We start from the raw sequence: 20,415 nt of genomic DNA on the forward strand, positions 1-20,415 counted from the left end.
AATTTGAGGATGTCAATAGTTTGTAGTTGTTTCTAAATGCGTTGGCATAATCATGTATCATGCTGATGAAAATAGAAGCTATTAAAGTCCTCCCCATTTCCTTGCCCATTCAATTGGCAAATCGAATACAAGTGACCAATGGATTCTGAGAGTAATTTGTTTGCATTCTTGTTACAGATCGAATTACAGGTTATATTGATAAGGTTAGCATCGTTAGGGTTAGCATCAATTTAAGGTATATAGATTAATCTTTTTTTCATTGCATTCTTAGTATTCTAAGAGTTATTTGTTTGCATTCTGGTTTTACAAATATTTAAAACCAAATTACAAGAACTAAATTTAATCCATTGGTAACAGGCTGTATCTTCAAAACGATTTTGAAATCCTCTCAAATTTCAATAGTTGTCACACTGTATACCCTCAAGTTTTCTTCTGACTCTATCAACATTTGGATATCAATCCATCTCTCAGAAATTGGTTTGTGAGGTGCAAACATATAAAATCTCTGATGACATCCACTCTTAGTGACGGGAGGACCTTCATACCAGAAAATTCCATCCCAACTCCTTCTATTGCAAATATCCTTGTAAAGATCAACACCCCATATCTTTCCGGACACCCCTTTCATTACAAGATCACCCATCGTCACCCCTTTCGTGGCAAGATTTTCTATGTCACCCAGTTTCTCACTTTGGGATCGAATACTTTTGGTACACCATCACCAATGATACGATCAAAGAGATAAGCTATTCCTGCAATTGAAACACCCGAAGGTAATTGTGCTGGCATCACATGATCATCCTCCCACCTGTCTTCAACTATCATGTAAGCTTTGCTTGGAGGAACATAAACTCCTTGAGCAGATGCACAGTATCCAAATTGCCAATCCTCACATCGACCTTCTGGCTCTTCCTGGCCTTCACCCTGATGAGCAAAGTCAAAATCATAAGGAAAATTTCCAGTAAAGGGAACTTTCTTAATTTCATCAACATATTAAAAAAAGCTCTAAGTGCTAGGAGATGTTGCTTTCTCATGGATACTTAAAATTTTAGGATTCTTGATTGCTCTCCAGACTTTATACACACCTTTGTTGTTTGTAACCCATGAAATCCGTGACTATTAAAATAATAGTATACGCGGAATTGAATGGAAACAATTATATAATTGGTATAGTATATATTCATGAGCAACCACATGGTCTTGAATTAATTTTTATGTAGTCTCTATAGTGCTATGATATGAGATCGTGAGGAATTTGAGGATTACAACCTTGGATCTAATAATTTTTTGAGTATTGTTTTTCTATAAATCCAAACATGTGATTGGTGGCCTGCTTTATATTTGTTTCTAATTTTGTCATCTACGAAGTTAATGCTTTGGATGCAAACATAATTTTCTTCCAAAGCTTGAGAAAAGTTTTGTGATGCTTTTTCGCTAGTGCTAATATAATAATTTATAAAATGATTGAACGAGTTTTATGTTTCTTATTTGTTCATATGGACCAAATTTTAGTCGATTTGGAAATCAATATAATTCAAATTTTACTATTTGTTCAATATAATATAATATAATTTTAAAATATAATAATATTTATATATAATCTAAAACTGTTAAATTTATATTTATATTTTATTTTAAATTATTTTTAAAGTCAATTGTTTATTCATTTAACCATTAATATAACTCAAATTTAACGATTTTTTATTTTCATGTAAAAAATAAAGAGAAAATAGAAAGGTTTCTTTTATATCTAGATTTTATTTGATTCACTTAAAGATTGGTACAACTCAAAAATAATTATTTAAAAAAATAAAATTTTAAAGACAAAATAGAAAATTGCATTTATATTTATATTTATATTTTCATGTAAAAAATAAAGAGAAAATAGAAAGGTTTCTTTTATATCTAGATTTTATTTGATTCACTTAAAGATTGGTACAACTCAAAAATAATTATTTTAAAAAACAAAATTTTAAAAACAAAATAGAAAATTGCATATATATATATATTTATTTATTTATTTTCAGCATATTCTAAACTAATTGTCAATTTATATCTAGATTTTTGTTTACTTTAAATTAATCTATATAAAAATAAAAAGAATATTTTAATAGAAAAATAAGAGCAATATTTTGATAGTAAAAGGAAGGAAAGAATCTTAATTTCCAAAATTAAGTAAGATCAAAAAGATTTTCTATGTTTCTAAATCTTTAACATAAAAATATAATGTTTCAAAATTCAAAAAATCAAAATTACATAAATAAAATCTTGATTTCCAATTTAATAAGATCAAAGAGATTTTCTATATTTCTAGATCTTAAACATAAAAAAAATTAATATATTGATGTCTTCATAGAACGTTGTTATAGAAAGATTAAAAAGGAAGGAAAGAATCTAATTTTCAATTTAGAAAGATTAAAAAAATATTGGAATATTGAAAATTTAAGCAATTTTGTTTAAAAAATAAAAGGACTAAAATAATCTTAGTTTTCAATTTGGAAAGATAAAAAATAAATCTATGTTTCTAAATTCCAATCATAATATATAATGTTTCTAAATTCTAAAATAACATATGATTATTAATTTAGAAAGGTCAAAAATAATTTTAATAAAAAATACTTTAAGCTATTTTAAAATGTCTTAGTTTTATTAGAACAATTTTGAAGGTATCTATTCTATAGAACTATTGAAAAAATGTACATAATAATGAAATTTTTTATTAATATTTTATAAGAAATAGATAATAAGTTTAATGAATGCATAATTCTACAATATTAACCCTAATTGTAGCGTAATATTAACCCTAATCTTAATCTTACCATAATTGAAACCTAAACCTAAACTTAACTCTAACCTTCAAATTAAACAATGCCTAGACCTTGAACCCTAATTAAACCCTAAACTTAACTCTAACCCTAGAATTAAAAGTGGCCCTAGCTGAACCCTAATCCTAATTGAATTCTAGCCCAAACCCTTACCCTAATTTAACCCCAAGCCTAAAGTAATTGAATCATAATTGTAATTCTAACCCTAATTGAAATCTAACACTATTCATAACTATGTTCAACCACTTATCATAATCAAACCCTAACCTTGGCAATATCCCTAATCTAGACCAAATTGAACCATAACCATAACCATAACCATAACCTAACCCTAACCTTATCTACAACCCTAGAATTAAGCCCTAACTACAAGTTAAACCATAATTTAACAATAATTGAACCATAGCCCTAGATTTAAACCTAACCCTAATTGAACTCTAGCCTTAAAGTTAACCCTAACCCTATTTGAACTTTAATCATAATTGGATATTAATCCTTATTAAATCCTAACCCTAATCTACTCCATACCTTGATCCTAATTAAGCCCTTACCATAATCAAACCCTAAGTCTAATCAACTAGAACCTTGACCCTTAACCCTAAACCTAACTCTTACTTAACCATAACCCAAAACCCTAACCATAATAATAATCCTTAGTCCTAACCCTAACCCTAACCCTAACCTAAACATAACCATTATTTAAACCCTAAGATAACCCTAAACCTAACCCTAACCATTTTTAAAACTCTTATGTCATTTAAAACTAAACCCTAATCCTAACCTAACCATAATTCTAACCCTAAACTTGTTCGTAACCCAAACCCTAAAGATGATGTAAACTTAAAGCATAATCCTAATCCTAACACTAACCCCTAACCCAAACCCTAAACATGATGTAAACCCAAACGATAATCCTAATCCTAATACTAACCCCTAACCCAAACCATAACCCTAAACCATAACCAGACTCTAAACTTAAATATAACCCTAATTGAATTCCAAACATTACCTAACCCTAAGCATAACTCTAACTATAGAATTAAACCCTACCTACAACTTCAACCTTAACCCTAATTAAATCCTAACCCTAACTCAAAATGTATCTCCAACCCTAACCTTGATCCTAACCTTAACCATGATGTCGACCAGATCCCTAACTGTAATCCTAACGCTAACCCTACACCCTAATGCTAACCCTAACCCTAACCTAAACATAACCATTATTTAAATCCTTGTCATTTAAAACTAAACCCTAACCCTAACCTAACCATAATTCTAACCCTAAACATGATATAAACCCAAAGCATAATCCTAACCCTAACACTAACCCCTAACCCAAACCCTAAACATGATGTAAACCCAAAGCATAATCCTAACCCTAACACTAACCCCTAACCATAACCCTAAACATGATGTAAACCCAAACCATAACCCTAAACTATAACCGGAGCCTAAACTTAAATATAACCCTAATTAAATTCAAATCATTACCTGACCCTAAGCATAACTCTAACTATAGAATTAAACCCTACCTATAACTTCAACCTTAATCTAACCCTAATTAAACCCTAACCTAATCCAAACCCTAACACTTATTGGACCCTAATCCTAATTGAATTCTAGCCCAAACCCTAACCCTAATTAACTATAACCCTAATGTAATTGAATCATAAAGCTAATTCTTACCCTAATTTATACAAACCCTAACTATAACTAAAACCTTACCATAATCAAACCCTAACCTTAACAATATCCCTAATCTAGACCTAATTGAACCCTAAATCACAACCTAATCCTAAACTTTAACCTCAATCTAACCATAATTGAAACCTAACCATAACCTAACCCTAAATTTAAATATAACCCTACAATTAAGCCTTAAGTACAACTTGAACCTTAATCTAACCAAATCCTAGCCTAAACTTAATCTCAACCCTAATTAAACTCTAATCATAATTGAACTCTAATCTTAATCTAGCCCTTACCATAACCAAACCCTAATCATATTCAAACCCTAACTCTAATTAAATATAACCTTAACCCTTGTCTCTAATTCCTCTAATTGAATGATAACCCTAACCTAACCCTAAAGTTAACTCTAACCATAGAAATACACCCTACCTACAACTTCAACCTTAACCAAACCCTAATATAAACCCTAACCCTTATTGAATTCTTATCACAATTTAATACTAACCCTCACCCTCACCATAACCCTAACCATAATCCTAACCATAACTCTAAACCTTAACCCTAACCTAACCATAACCATAAACCCTAACCCTAACAATAATCCTTAGCCCTAACCCTAAAACCTAAACCTAATCCTAAACATAACCTTAACCCTATCCATAACTCGAAAACTATCCCTAATCCTAAGATTAAATCCTAAACCTAACCCTAACCCTAACCCTAACCATAATCGCAAACCTAAAGCAAACCCTAACCATAACCCTACCAATGATGTAAACCTTAACTCTAACACTAAACCCTAACCTAAACCCTAGCAATGATGTAAACCTTAACAATAAGCCTAAACCCTAATGATGGATATATGAAATTTCATATATGTCCATATAATAATATAATAACCCTAAACCCTAACCTTAACCATAATCTTAACCATAATCGTAAACCCTAAACCTAACCATAATCCTAAACCAAAACCAAACCTTAACCTTTCAATGCTAACTTTGATCATGATATACACCCTAACCATTATCACAACCATAACCTTAAACCCTAACTGTAATCATAACACTAACAGTGATGCAAACCTTAACCTTGACCATAATACTAGCCTTAACTCTGATCCAAAACATAACTATAAACCAAATCCTAATCCTAACCATTCCCTCAGTTAATATTTCTAACCCTACCCTAATTGCAATTATGTTTACCCTAACCCTACCTTTGATGTAAACCCTAACCTAATCATAACCATAAACCCTAACCCTAACATTAATACTCAACGCTAACCCTAAAACATAATCCTAACCATAACCTTAACCCTAACCGTAACTCGAAACCTATCCCTAATCCTATCCATAATCCTAATGCTAACCTTAAACCTTAACCCAAACCATAACCCTAACCCTAACCTTAATCTTAAACCCTAGCCCCAACCATAATCCTCACCCTAACGCTAAGCCTATACCTAACCCTAACCATTATGTTAATCATGACCCTAACCCTAATCCTAACGCTATGATGTAAACCCTAACCCTAGGTATGATGTAAACCCTAACCCTATCCATAATCCTAACTATGACCCTTACCATAATCTTGAACCTAACCTTAACCCCAACCACGATGTAAACAATAAACCTAACCATGTAACCTTAAACCATAACGCTAATCATAATCCTTACCCCAACCCTAATCGCAATGCAAAGCTAACAATAATCCTAAACCCTGACCCTAACAATAATCCTACCCTAAACCTAACCCTAACCTAATTGAACTTTAATCCTAATCTATTCCTAACCTTAATCTAGCCCAAACCCTAATCCTAATTGAACTTTTATACTAATTTAACCCCAACCATATTGTAATTGAACTATAACCCTAATTCTAGGCCTAACTTTGATATATACCCTACATAATAATATATTAATATTATAATATAATTTATTTTAATAAAAAAATACTATATAATTATATATTGATTTATTTAATCAATATATACCTTAAATTTTAATTTAATCTATATAAAGTATGTAATTAAAATTTAAGATATATATGCTAGTTCTTATCAATTGTCCATCAATGATTAAGTTTACCATCACCGTGTCAATTTGAAATAGTATATTTATGCTGCCATAGCTTTCTTTCCAAGTCTGTAACAGCAAACTTATCGATACTAGTTCAGAAAGGTGAATATCGCCTGTGACAAAAGGTGGTATGCTAAGTGTTTGATGTAATGCCTATGCATTATAAGTGATTATTTCAGAATGCTATGATCATACAAGTGTTTGTTAGAATTGCCTTCATGGATAAATGTTAATTTCTGAAAGTTACAATATGCAAGCGTTCGACGATTGATCAGAGGAATCAGTGATAATTGCTGAATGTTTATTACAGACAACTGTTTGAATTTCGATAAGATTTGAGTTCAAAACTAGTAAGGATTCTTACAGATGCTTTTTTAAAGTTATATTTCATTGAAAAAATATATACTCACGTTTATTTTTCACCTCTATCGATAAACTTCTATATTCATGCCACCAAAACGCTCATATTAAATAAAAAATAACAATATTCAATTTTCCCACTTAATCACGTAAGTGAATGAATATGTTTATTATTGTTTATTAGCCACATAAACGAAAACAAATCTTCCAACTCCGTCCTTTCATACCTTCAGAGTTGTTTGATGATTGTAGAATCTGTAAGTTCTGTCCCAGAAAAATCAATTCACACTTGTCACGGTATTTGAGAAATAAGAATATTTCACATTGTATTTATGATGGGATTGAATGGAATAGCATAAGGTGAATTCCAGTCCGCATCAAAGATGTCTGTAAGCTGTGCAACAATGGATGGATCATAAGAACCAAAGCTAACTCCTGCAGTAGTGTAGAAGTAATCCCATACAAGATTGCTGGTTCCAATGTGTGCTCGAACATCACTCACTGCATATTTTCCATGGTTGACCCTGGTATACCCAGGGTAGATATTTCCCTTCACAGTTGCTGCACCAGTTGCATTGAAACCAGGCACTTGATAATACTTGATCTCCACTTTCCCGGAGCATTTGTTGTATGATGATGTTGAGCACAGTACATTTGTGTAGAGGAGAGATTGGAGATACTGCTCTGTATTATTCGGAGTGTGGGACCAATATGCCACTAGAATTTTGACGGTTGCGTGCTTTGAAAAGACCACCTAATAAATATGTCATTTATCAATCAGTAATGAAAATCAAATTCCTAAAAGCATGTCATGATCATCACTTGCACTTGCAAAGTGCAGGTAATTCTTAGCTATCTGACGACAAGATGAACAAAATCGAATCTTACTTATTGCTAAAGCTTCAATGCTTGGTAATCTAAGTCCAACAACCAACATATTTGAATAAAAAAGGGATGGAATGTTACAAAAACAGCTAGACCAAGGCGATGAAATTCCTCAAGCATGCTGAAAATCATGAAAATACAGCACACTATGCACGCATCTTGTGGTTGTCTCTTTCGAGAACATTGTTGACCTTAGTTCTACAGATTTCCTATTCAGGTCTCTGCAAAGCCATTATATCTATGTATGAAGCTGACAAATCACAGTTCAGCACAAAGTTGTATTCCTAGTTAAGGTAGTAAAATTGTTGGAATATTGGAGTGAATGGGTGTTAAATATTGTAAGGATTCTAAAAGTGTCTAAGGGATTATTTCTAGTTGGAAGGTTTAGATATACCCTTTACTATTACCTTACATTAGGTTTTTTGACCATAGTTACCAGGAGAACCGTCTCCTATCCCTGGGTCTCCTACCCCTGGAGACCCGTACCGGTACGGGAGATGCGTCTCCAGTACAGGATACTTCTCTGGAAACTTCTTGACGCATAAGGTGCTTTTGGCTACCGTGTCCTGCTGTCTCCGAAGTCTCCCGACCAAAAATTGACGTTTCCTCTTAGAAAACTTAGGGGAAAATGCAGTAAAAAGGCAAAAAAAATAAAGCAAACAAATAAGATAAGTTTGCAGCAAAGCAAAGTCATAGGGAAATGACTAATAAAGAAAGTGTTTCTCATGAAGACAAAAATCCATGCAATGTTATAGTGACCGGATCTATTGACAGTGTAGACTTTTGGAGAGGACTGGTTTCTTATCATTGTAATAGTCTAAAGAGAAACTGCCTTTACTATTTAGCCGACAATATTGAGTGTGCTCAACATCTATATTACCTTCACTAAACAATTTAGACTGGCTATGGTATCAGCAATATAAGTAATTTTAATTTCAATTTTTGTTCAATTTTAAAGTTCTAACCATAAGAGGTATGTTCCTTGCAAGGACAGCTTTTTGAATAGCTTGATTAGTTTATCACCCAAACAAATTCCATTTCAAGCAAAATTTTCAATTATCTCCAAGAGTTCAAGATTACCTGAGATATTGCAGATGAAAGAGTTGGCCAGTACACTGTTTCTTTCATGTACAGAGATTGGCCAAGCCAGTCCATTGTACTTATTTTCACTGTTCCTTTAAATCGAGCAGATTTTATTGTATCAATCCAACCTTGTTCATCTGTTTGGTATCTGTAGAATGAAAGCTATACCAGGCACATTGCAGTTAAGTGACTAGCTTGAACAAATAGTACTTAAACAACAAAGAGTGCATCAATGGTGCTTTGTCTTATACAGTTATAGTAGTATACCTCAGGAGGAGCAAATGAAAGATAACTAGAATGATATCCAGTTTTGTTCTTCTTTCTACCAGGAGTATCCAAATGCACACGAAGCATGTAGGGATTTTCCAAGGGAGGATAGCCTAACACTCTTGGAGTTTCAACACGGCTAGGAAGAGGTGACCTGCATGTTTGGAAATGATTCATAATGCCTGGAAAATCTGAAAGGCAAATAAAAAATGAATGCATCCTCGTATGCTCTTCTTAATTACAGCATAAACATCAGAATCGGTGATGGAAGAGATAAACCAGATATGGTACACTATTTCTTTTCTTTTCTTTTTTCACTTTCATCCAAGAGCAGAAAGCTTATTAAATAAGCAAAAGAATATTTTCATCTTCTTCAGCAGGCAGAATTATTCATCCTCCCATTTAGGATTACTGTCATCCCATGCTCAAATTTTGAAGAGAGTCAAAGAAATGAGAACATATGATATACCAATACATCGTTCCATATCATTAGGTGTCTAGACAAGTATCAATGAATTTCCAAGAGTGCTTAAAAATGAATTGTATCGGTAGTGTGGTATTGGTTGATGACTAGTTGATTTGTTCAACCAAGTGGAGGTCATTTTAAACAGTAACTATGCTGCATGTACCAATGTAAAAGTAGAAACTGGCATGTAAGAGATGTTGAATTTTCTTAGGTTTGAATGCTAGCAGCCCAATAGGGCTGTATTTAATTTCCTTGAGTCTCAATTATACTTGGAACATTATGTCCCTTTATTGAATATCTGCTAGTCTCCATTTTGTCATGGAATTGTCTCCCTTTCATATCAGTGTCTATACTTTATTGTTCCTGCAATTGAACTTTTCAATGTCGACATCTAGGATGTTTCTAATGAATCAGACAGACACAATCCCTATAAAACATTCATATTGAAAGATAATATTCAATTTTACGAAGGAAACTACTCCTGATCATCAATTGATCATTAAAACTTGATAAATCATATACACCTGTTCCAATTTCGTCAATCGTTAAAATCCTTTATGCCAAATTGGTAAAAGGGTTAAGACTAATCGAGTTGAAAATTAAGAAAAGCTATCTCCAAATTGAACCAAGTATATCTAATTAAAAGCACACAATTCTAGGGATGCATCCACTATACAATTGGAATTCAGTCAAAGAACTAGCGCATAATGAAGAACATCTCCAAATTGAACCAAGTACATCTAGTTTAACACACAAAATCCTAGGGATGCATCCAATATACACATGCGATTGAATCAAAGAACCTAGCACATAATGAACAAATTTCATAAAAATGTGTTCAATAACTTGACCTCATGTTACACTGAGAGGCATTTTATATTGGTAGCAAGGTTCTGAATTTTCAATGACTGTGTATATACAAACCAAAACACAGCTGACTTATATTTAAAGGAAAACTAAATTAGAAAGTTAAAGATATAGCCAGCATAATTAATTATAGAAATAAAACATATAAATATAAAACAAAACAAATATATATATTTATTTTACTTCATCTACAAATAAATAATAAAGATGTTTTATAAACTAGTTAATTTTTATTTAGTAGAAAGCTTATTATTCATCTATTAAATATAAAGACGTGAAAATTTCAGTATAAATGTATTAATGCTTACAAATGAAACCATTAAAAATAACATATAAGAATACTATATTTATTACACTTTTCAAAGTAAAAATAAAATAAAAGAAATATTCATGAATTGATTTTTTAAACAGTAAAATTAAAAGTTACATAATAGTTCTTCAAATAAAAATAAATAGATAATGAAGATAAAATAAAATAAAATAAATCGACTGACATTTTTAATAGATGTATTTAAGATAATCTATACTAGTAATATATAGTTCTCAAATATGATCACATTTAGTGTTATGGACAGTCTCATAAACTTTAAGATGATAAAATATACGCATTGCCAAGGCATCATCCATCAAGTTTGCATGTATCCTTTCTAGGCTGCACCTATAAATAATAACTTTTGGTACTCTTTGATTGACAGTACCTCGGTATAAGCAAAATAACTGGTATCCATAAGCCTAGAAAGATACAGATCCATGTTATCTAAAATCACAATTAAGCAAATGAATCTCACTATTTTGGATTCTACTGCAGACATTTTGTAAGACTAACCATCACTAATGATCATAATATTAAATCTAAAACACCTCAAATAAGATCATCCAAAGATTTTTTTCCCCTTATTTATCACCCAGAAAGTTTATATTTGCATGGTAGGTTGGTTATGATGTGGGATAATCAAGTACATGTAATCAGGAGTATCCATTGCCATGCAAATAACCTTGCAACTGTATGCTCAAACAAAATAAAAAAATCGATGTCTCCTAGGTGTGATTAGACCCCTTTGACAACCTCAGAATATTTAAAAATAGGTTCAAACATCATTCAACTAATAGTTTACGTAATCAATACCAAGTCAAGGTGGTTTATATTTTTCATAAAAGAATTTAAAATTCTCCTTGAATGTACATGTAAAATCAAAGTAATCAACCTATAGTACTTCACCATAAGAGATTGACTCAAGTAGTTTATAGGCCTTCGAACCAAAACAGAATGTGAAAATGAACCCATTGATATTTGGGATTAATTCAAAATCATGCAATGGGCAGCATGCTTTCTACAAAGCATAATGTCTTGGAAGCCTTTAGAGTCTAAAACAATGGCTAGGATCAAAGCAAATAGGCAATGTAAGGCAATATGGTGAAATCTTAGAAAATGTGATAGAAAGCTCACCCAATCTCCCCTAGAAATATCAAATTATTAAGTGTGTAGATTTAAACCCCCATAATTAACGAATTGTTAATTCTAAATGCTCTTAAATTCATGACAGAGCCATATCAATAGCGTTCAAGATGGAGAGCTCTACACAACATTTCAAACCACACCATAAAATGGAAAGCTATCAACAAAAGACAACAATAAGAGTATTCCATAGAGGCGTGTCCCTGAGGGTTTGGGTGACATCCTTGACATCTCAGGAACTTGGGGACATATAGCCTGCCACATTAGGTGCATGAAAACTGAAAAAAGTAAATCTGTAAGAAAAATTCTTAAAACCCCTAAAAAAATAAAAGAGGGATTAGTATCACTGCAAATTCAGGTTCCATCTACTTTTAGTGTGTTTAAGTTGTTTTAATAGCCACACCTTCTCCGGTGTAATGTCTCCACTTTGAAATAGAATTTACTAATAAAATTATTAATATAGAGTTTACGGATCTGGAGAAATCAGAATCGAAGCTTTGAAGTCTGCTCATATCCACATAATAATACTAGGGGAAAGGGCATCTTTCTGGTAAGGACTTTCTGAGCAATAATGTTACATATATATACTTATATAACTGGTTGTACATAACAGCATTGGTGAATATTTGAGATAGATATTAAAATTCTGTATATTAATATTCTGAATATATATGTGTATAAAAGTCTGGTTTTGGCATAATACTGAATATCCTGAGAAGTAGGGAGAACTTCTATATAAGGCACCCTACATGATTATATTAGGTGAGGGAACTGCTGTATAAGGCACCCTACATGATCATAACAAGTAGGGGAACTGTTACATAAGACACCCTACGTGATCATAACAAGTAGGGGAACTGTTACATAAGACACCCTACGTGATCATAACAAGTAGGGGAATTGTTATATAAGACACCCTACATGACCTTAATGAGTAGGGGAACTGTTGTATAAGACACCCTACATGATCATGCTTGAATAATTAAACAAGACACCCTATCGACCCTGTACGATAGCATACAGTATTGAGGTTGTCTCGATCATAAATTATCACTGATTCTGTTATATAAGTCTCTTTATGCTCTACCTAGTCATTTCTGCATATAGTCTTGACATGGTTATTTCTTTATGTAATTTGTATGTATCTTTCTGACCTTGTTTTAGCAGGTTATCTACAGCAGAGGCCAAGGTATTTCCCTAAACCCTTAACCTAAAAACTAAAAAAAAACCATAATTAAAGAACTTAATAAATAGGGTACATTACACCCGGTTATCCCCAAAATTCATGAGAAAGTTTGTCATCCCCATAACCATGAAGTTCAAATTCCATTGTCAAGGGTACATTTTTGTGAAGAAACGCCAATTTCAAATCTAAGTCCGAAATCGCATTATCGAGTGTGCACTTAACAAAGGGAAATGAGCACTTAAAGTTGGAATCGAAATTGTCTTGTCAAGTGTGCACCTAATAAGGGAAAAATGAAATTCAAGGCTAGTTTTGAAATCACATATATAGGCATACAACTATATGAAGGAAATAGGTGTGTGCCTAAAAGGGGTGAATTTCAAAGCGCAAGGTTCTTTGGCTTGGGGTACACCTAATAAAGGATTTTTCAAAGTTGCATTCTAATGTGCGTGCACCTAAAAAGTGCAAATTCAATCCTATGTACTGGGGCATGTCCAAGAGAGATAAAGCTCAAGTTTTAAATTCAATGCATAGGTGCACACTTGATGATGAGGGGTGCACTTGTATTAAAGTAAATTTGGTTAGATTCAAAGGAGTGAGTGGGAGAATGAACTATGCATCTAACTAAAGCGTCTGAATTGGCTTTAAAAGATCATAATTTTGCATAGTCAAGTGTGCATTGGTGTGTGCCCAAACAAAGTGAATTTGCATTTCAAAACAAACATGTATACCTAGTGTATAGGTGTGTGCCTATAAATGGAGATTACTAGATTTAAGAAAAAGTCCAAAATCTTATGTTAAGGTGCACACTTGTCTATGAGAAATCCAAAAGTGCAAAATCTAAATCTAAACACCATAGAAAGGCGTGCAATTGTGATAAGGTGAGAATTGAAAGTTTCATTTTGCATTTCTTGGGGCATACTTATGTCTTAGGCAAGGCAAATGATGGTTGCTAGGAGTACCCACCTATGAACAAACAATCAATTAACATGTAAAAGAGGATAAACTGTTATAAATAGAGAAGTGTCTCTACTCAAACCCATAGTTACAAGACTTGGACTCAGTTCAAACTTAGAAAGTTGATTATTGACATGAACTCAAACTCAACACTTAGACTCAATCAAGACTCAACAAATTCTCAAGGAATTGAAAAAAAATCATGAAATATAGAGATTTTAAAGGATTTAAAACTTGTATCGTGCACCCTTAAAAAATAAACTTTAAAGAGACAATAAACTAATCAAATAGAAGCTACTTTGACCACACACACAAGTATACATCAATAACATGAGAATAAAAATAGATTTTAGCTAGATATACATTATAAATATTTTCAAGTGTATACAAAACTCATGGGTTATGAAATTCATGGGATCAAAAAAATATCAAAACAATAAGTATATGGCTCAATGAGGCTTACATCACTCATCCCAACACCCATAGTTGTATGGCAAGTTCTGCGTGGGCATCTAAGATAAGTCCTTGGTGATGTTGTGGCCATGATATCTAACTATATATCAATGACACCACATCCAAGGAGTCTACTTTTCTCTAGTCTCCTCTTCTGCCATGCTACTACCTCTGCCTCTAGATCTACCTAATCAACCCATGTTAGGTCCTTTTTGTTGAAGATAGGATCCTCAACCTTGGTGATCCAATCTAACTATAGATCAAATTCCTCTAGAGTGGTAAGTGACAAGTTTGTGCACAAATTTGTTTCTGAAAGATGTGAATGTTGTAATAAACATAAACAAGACAATTGAACCCTTGCACCAACAACCTGTTGTACTTTTTGGAGTGTATGCACTCAAACATACTCCAATTATGCTTGCATTCTAAAGTGTTGCATGGTTGGCTCACTACATGAACTACAATTCCTTGAAGCTTTGACACCTTAGCACCAAACCTTTCTACCATGCATCTAAATTGAGATGAAAAAAAACTCAATCTAAGTGTCCAACTTTGAATTTCAACATTAATATTAAAAAGGGCAAAAAGAAAAATTGAATCTTAAATTACACCATTAATAGACTTACCTCATTGTAATGTCAAACAAGTTGCCTTGCATATGTCTTGCAAAGAGAGATCCCTTTGTGCAAGTCTACAAATCTCAATCTTAGAAATTATCTTCACCCCAAGATGAAGATCAAATACCATCTACTCTATGACTATATAGAGCCCATTTGAAACCTCCTCATCGATCTTGAAATCCAAGTGGAATCAGAATGCCAAATTCAAGAAATAAGTAGATGCATGTGAAGGCTTGTGAAGCCAAAAGTGTCATCAATGATCAATGATGTCCCATATAGGATAATACATATCCTCAATTCCAACACAAATGGAATTAATGGCCTCTTCGGTCCTATCCATGCCATCATATATAGCAGGCTTCTCCCCATTGTTGATTTTCCAAGGTTTTATTGGATGTATTTTAATGTATATATCTGATTCAATCTTATACTTGCATTCTTGGAATTCTATGTGTTCTCAAATTGAATAACATTATACTATATATATTCCTTTGGAGAGGCATGTCCTTGAACGGACATGTCTCTCCTTTAATTATAATAATTTAATCAATATTATAATGTTTCATCAGTCAATTATTAGTTTAGAATAATATAATAGATTAATATTGAATATTAAATTTTATATGATTAATAATAATATAATAATATAACATAATCATATATTATTATTAATCAACATATATTATATGTATTCTACATGATCATTCGACTGAAGCTACAAACATTAACACTCCCTCTTAGCTAGGGAGGATGATCAGACAAAATGTGTAGTGATCTCCCATGTCAACACTTATGGCCCTCACCATAGCTACACAAAACATAATTAACACTTCCTCTAGGGAAGATAAAATCAATGCAAATGCATTAAGTCTAGATTAATTATGGAATAGAGAAAATATTATCTCACGATGATATCAGGAAGTATGGTAGAAACAAGAATATCAAGGCACGTGATATTCACCATAACTCAAAAATATCATCTCATGATATTGGGAGTATTTGCATCAACCATATGATGCTCATCACAGGGGAGTATTTGCATCAACCATAGTCTCAAGGTGTGAATTTGCCTCCGTCGGTGATTCTATTCACAAGCTCTTGCGTGGATTGCCTCTGTCGGCAATTCTATCCATAAGCTCTTGTGTGGATTGCCTCAGTCGGCGATTCTATCCATGAGCTCTTACGTGGATTGCCTCAGTCGGCGATTCTATCTATGAGCTCTCACGTGGATTGTCTCAGTCGGCGATTCTATCTATGAGCTCTCACGTGGATTGCCTCAGTCGGCGATTCTATCCATGAGCTCTAATGTGGATTGCCTCAGTCGGCGATTCTATCCACAATCTCTTAAGTGGATTGCCTCAGTCGGCGATTCTATCCATGAGCTCTCATGTGGATTGCCTCAGTCGGCAATTCTATCCACAAGCTCTTAAGTGGATTGCCTCAGTCGGCGATTCTATCCATGAGCTCTCACGTGGATTGCCTCAGTCGGCGATTCTATCCACAAGCTCTTATGTGGATTGCCTCAGTCGGCGATTCTATCCATGAGCTCTCATGTGGATTGCCTCTGTCAGCGATTCTATCCACAAGCTCAAGTTATTGTAAGATCGTCACCTTCCAATAACCTCAAAAATACAAGTGGAAATCATTTGGAAGTCGTCACTTCCTTATGATTTACAAAGGGCCCATAAGGCATTAAATGATTTCATTAGTATAATAATCAATTAAATCAATTTTTACCTCATAAGTGTTTCACCTTTAATAGTGAAAATCCCTCTCAATCACTATGATCAAAATTGTCACAAGTTGACTGAACCATCTGCTCCCTCTGAAGCTCAAGTTCTTGTATCAACCTCTTGTCCTCTTTTGAAATGTCAAATTCCCTCTGCATCTGGTCTCAATCATCAATTCGTTTATAAGCATCAATTTATTTCTCCCTTTAATTCAATTTTATTGTGCTTTCGTCCTGAAGGTATGTCAGAGAGAGATTACAAATAGCTCATAAACTAAATTATCTCAAACAAAAATACCAATGATATAAGCATACAAGATTTTACTAGCCAATATTATAGCATAAATTACAAACTCAATAATTCATGTGCCTTAATAAAACATGGAATACTTATCTTAAGTTTAAAAAATTTCCTTTCATAAGGTGAGCCCATATAAGAAATATCACACATGAATCATCTCTCATCATAATTCCCTTTGAATGATGTAGAACATTTTCATAATTTTGATCAACACTTTCATTATGATCTGCCACACACAGTCGTTAATAACTTTTGCAATTTACCAAATTTATCCACTCTCTTCGGTGAGATGTTAGAAAATCTAATTACAAACATTTCCTCCAAGTTATAGCCAGATCCAACGGTTAAAACAAAAGTTATGACATGTTTCTCAAAACTGCTAACTCTAGGTAGGGTTTCAAGTGACCTGCACCAAAGTCGTCATATCTTGCACAAAACTGAATCAAATTTGATGAGATAAACATATTTGAAAACTAGAGACACAGATATTTCCATCCATATATTATAGTCCTCATTTTGAGGCCAACCAAGGGCCGTACAATGGCATATTTCAGACTGAAAATTCTAAAAAAAAACCGAATTCTCCAACCCTCTCCAACCTCCAAATTAAACTTCACAGGCCTGAGCTCTGATACCATGTTGATTTTCCCAGGTTTTATTGGATGTATTTTAATGTATATATCTGATTCAATCTTATACTTGCATTCTTGGAATTCTATGTGTTCTCAAATTGAATAACATTATACTATATATATTCCTTTGGAGAGGCATGTCCTTGAACGGACATGTCTCTCCTTTAATTATAATAATTTAATCAATATTATAATGTTTCATCAATCAATTATTAATTTAGAATAATATAATAGATTAATATTGAATATTAAATTTTATATGATTAATAATAATATAATAATATAACATAATAATATATTATTATTAATCAACATATATTATATGTATTCTACATGATCATTCGACTGAAGCTACAAACATTAACACCCATCAACAACTCAAAGGAGAACAATTAAAGGAATTGTAAACTATAATTCTTATTAACTATTAATAGTGTAAAAAAATGACCAAACAAAATAATCAAAGAATGAAGAAAAACATAATGGAAATATGAACTTATCTTTATCATCTTCATCGGGACCCAAAAGTTATGCTAATAAAAAACTCAATCAACCACATCAACACTTACATTGGTCTAAGAATATAATGATATAGACCACTCCTCGTTAACAAACATGCAACTCAATGCAACCTTTGACTAAAGAAAAGATTGCAACATAATAAAGTTTGCTGCAAAAAAAGTTATTCTAAGACAAGTCAAATCCTCCTTGTCTACATACTTCCTCGTTAGGTTGAGGATCCAAGCATGGTCGTATATGTATTTACAAATTCTTTTACCATGATCCACACATACTTTGATCCATGGGATTTTTCCAAGATCCTCCAATATGAGGTCAAGGCAATGAGTAGCACAAAGAACCCAAAATAAAGATGGGTGTCTATCCATGAGACGTTAACCTATAGTAAAATAAATTTGTTTCATTATGTATAACTATTTTTAAAAAGATTTTCTCATCCTTCTCAACCAAGACTCCCTCTAAAAACTCAAAAAGAAATTCACCATTTTTTGTATTTCCTAAAGCATCAATGGATTTTAGGAAAATCGTGCCACCTAAAAAAGAAACAATACAATTTGAAATATTAATGTTAATCAATAAAGTACAATTGAAAAATCTTAATCACTAAATCAATGGATTTTAGGAAGTACAATCACTTGCAGAAAAAATAAGATGCAACGCTATCATATTTCTCCTATTTGTCCAACCATTGGTCGTGATGGTGCAATCCTTCTCCATATCTCAGGTTGCTCATTACTTGTGGCATTCACATTGGCCTACACTTGAAACAAAATGTAGCCCTTTATCTTCTCATCATTAGGGGTTTTGAACCACACCCTAGAAACAATAATGATATCTGCCATATTTTGCCAATAAGGAGACGTAAAGCATATAAAAAAAACAAATCGATATATAAAATTTAGAATTTATATTATATAAACCCCTAAATTCAAAACTTCATGAAAAGAAGAAATCATACAATATATTTTGAACAAAAAAAAAATACAATAAAATCACGTCTCCTATTGCACTTCTTGTTGCATCCATCATGCTTGTCCTTGTTCCAAATTGTGCTCTCAAATGATGGTTGGAAAACTAGAGTAGTGTTGTACAATATATGAATCTAATTTAAATCCATGAACTCTAGGCCCAAAACTACTGTTGTGCGTTCTGCACACACACCCCTGTTTCAGGGGACCCCCGTCTTTTATTTATTTTTTAGGCTGCCCGATAGGAGAGAAGAAGCCCCGAGTTTGGTGGACAAAGAGGGCAAGCAATGAAATCGCAAGATGACTTCTTAACCCGAAAATGAGAGCCTAGCTCGCACAAATGCCTCCAAGATCCCGACTTTCAAATCGAGCAAAACATCTTCAAAATCGCTCATTCCTCCGTTAGAAGCCCAAAGTTTGAAGTGAAAATCTCACAAAATGGTTCCTTAGCCCGAAAACCTATAGCTAAGTCTAAATTGCGCAGAACACCTGATATGCCCGAAAATGTGAAATGTGTTAGGCCCTAGGTTGCGCGAAATAAGGTAGAAGCTCGAAAATCTGTTGAAGAGCATTCCAAATCGCGCAGTTTGAGCACAGGAACCCGAAGTGTGCTTCAAACCTAAAACGTGAAATGCCTCACAAAATCGAAAGTTGTTTTTGTGAGAGAGTAAGTAGAAAGTTGCACATTTCGTGTTTAAAGGCCGAGAATGGTGAAGGCCTAAAATTCGTTCAAAATCGCCCAATGAGCCGAAAAGGTGAAAAGGCGTTAAGTTCACAAGATAACTTTAAAGGCCGAAAACATCTAAAGTCGTGCAAAAGGTCACATTTAGCTGAAAAAGCTCTAATTCTCGCAAAAGCCTCATAAGGCCCAAAAATGAACAATAACTACAAGTTCGCGCGTATCTCAAATGCTGAAAACCAAAACAACATAAGAGGACCAAAATCGCGAAGTCCAAAAACGTCCAAAGTTCGCCATATTGCTTCATAGGCCGAAAATAACAAACAAAACGTCTAGAGTCATTTTGATTGGCTCAATTAGCCGAAAAACTTGAAAGGTTTTCTTGAATGCCG

General features: G+C 33.1%; 1 protein-coding gene across 1 annotated transcript in view; it reads right to left on the reverse strand.

Annotated features, from left to right (window-relative positions):
* Nucleotides 1–7,030: 7,030 nt before the first annotated feature.
* The window catches only part of LOC131076514 (uncharacterized), an 80,957-nt gene continuing 67,572 nt past the window's right edge, over nucleotides 7,031–20,415 (reverse strand). The window contains exons 5-7 of the mRNA XM_058013745.2: nucleotides 9,194–9,347; nucleotides 8,924–9,088; nucleotides 7,031–7,712 (exon numbers count right to left, since the gene is read on the reverse strand). Coding sequence (XP_057869728.2) covers nucleotides 7,278–7,712; nucleotides 8,924–9,088; nucleotides 9,194–9,347 — 754 coding nt within the window. The 3' untranslated portion in view covers nucleotides 7,031–7,277. The remainder of the gene's footprint in view (nucleotides 7,713–8,923; nucleotides 9,089–9,193; nucleotides 9,348–20,415) is intronic.

This window comes from Cryptomeria japonica, chromosome 3 (genome assembly GCF_030272615.1).
Source record: "Cryptomeria japonica chromosome 3, Sugi_1.0, whole genome shotgun sequence".
Lineage (NCBI taxonomy): Eukaryota > Viridiplantae > Streptophyta > Pinopsida > Cupressales > Cupressaceae > Cryptomeria > Cryptomeria japonica.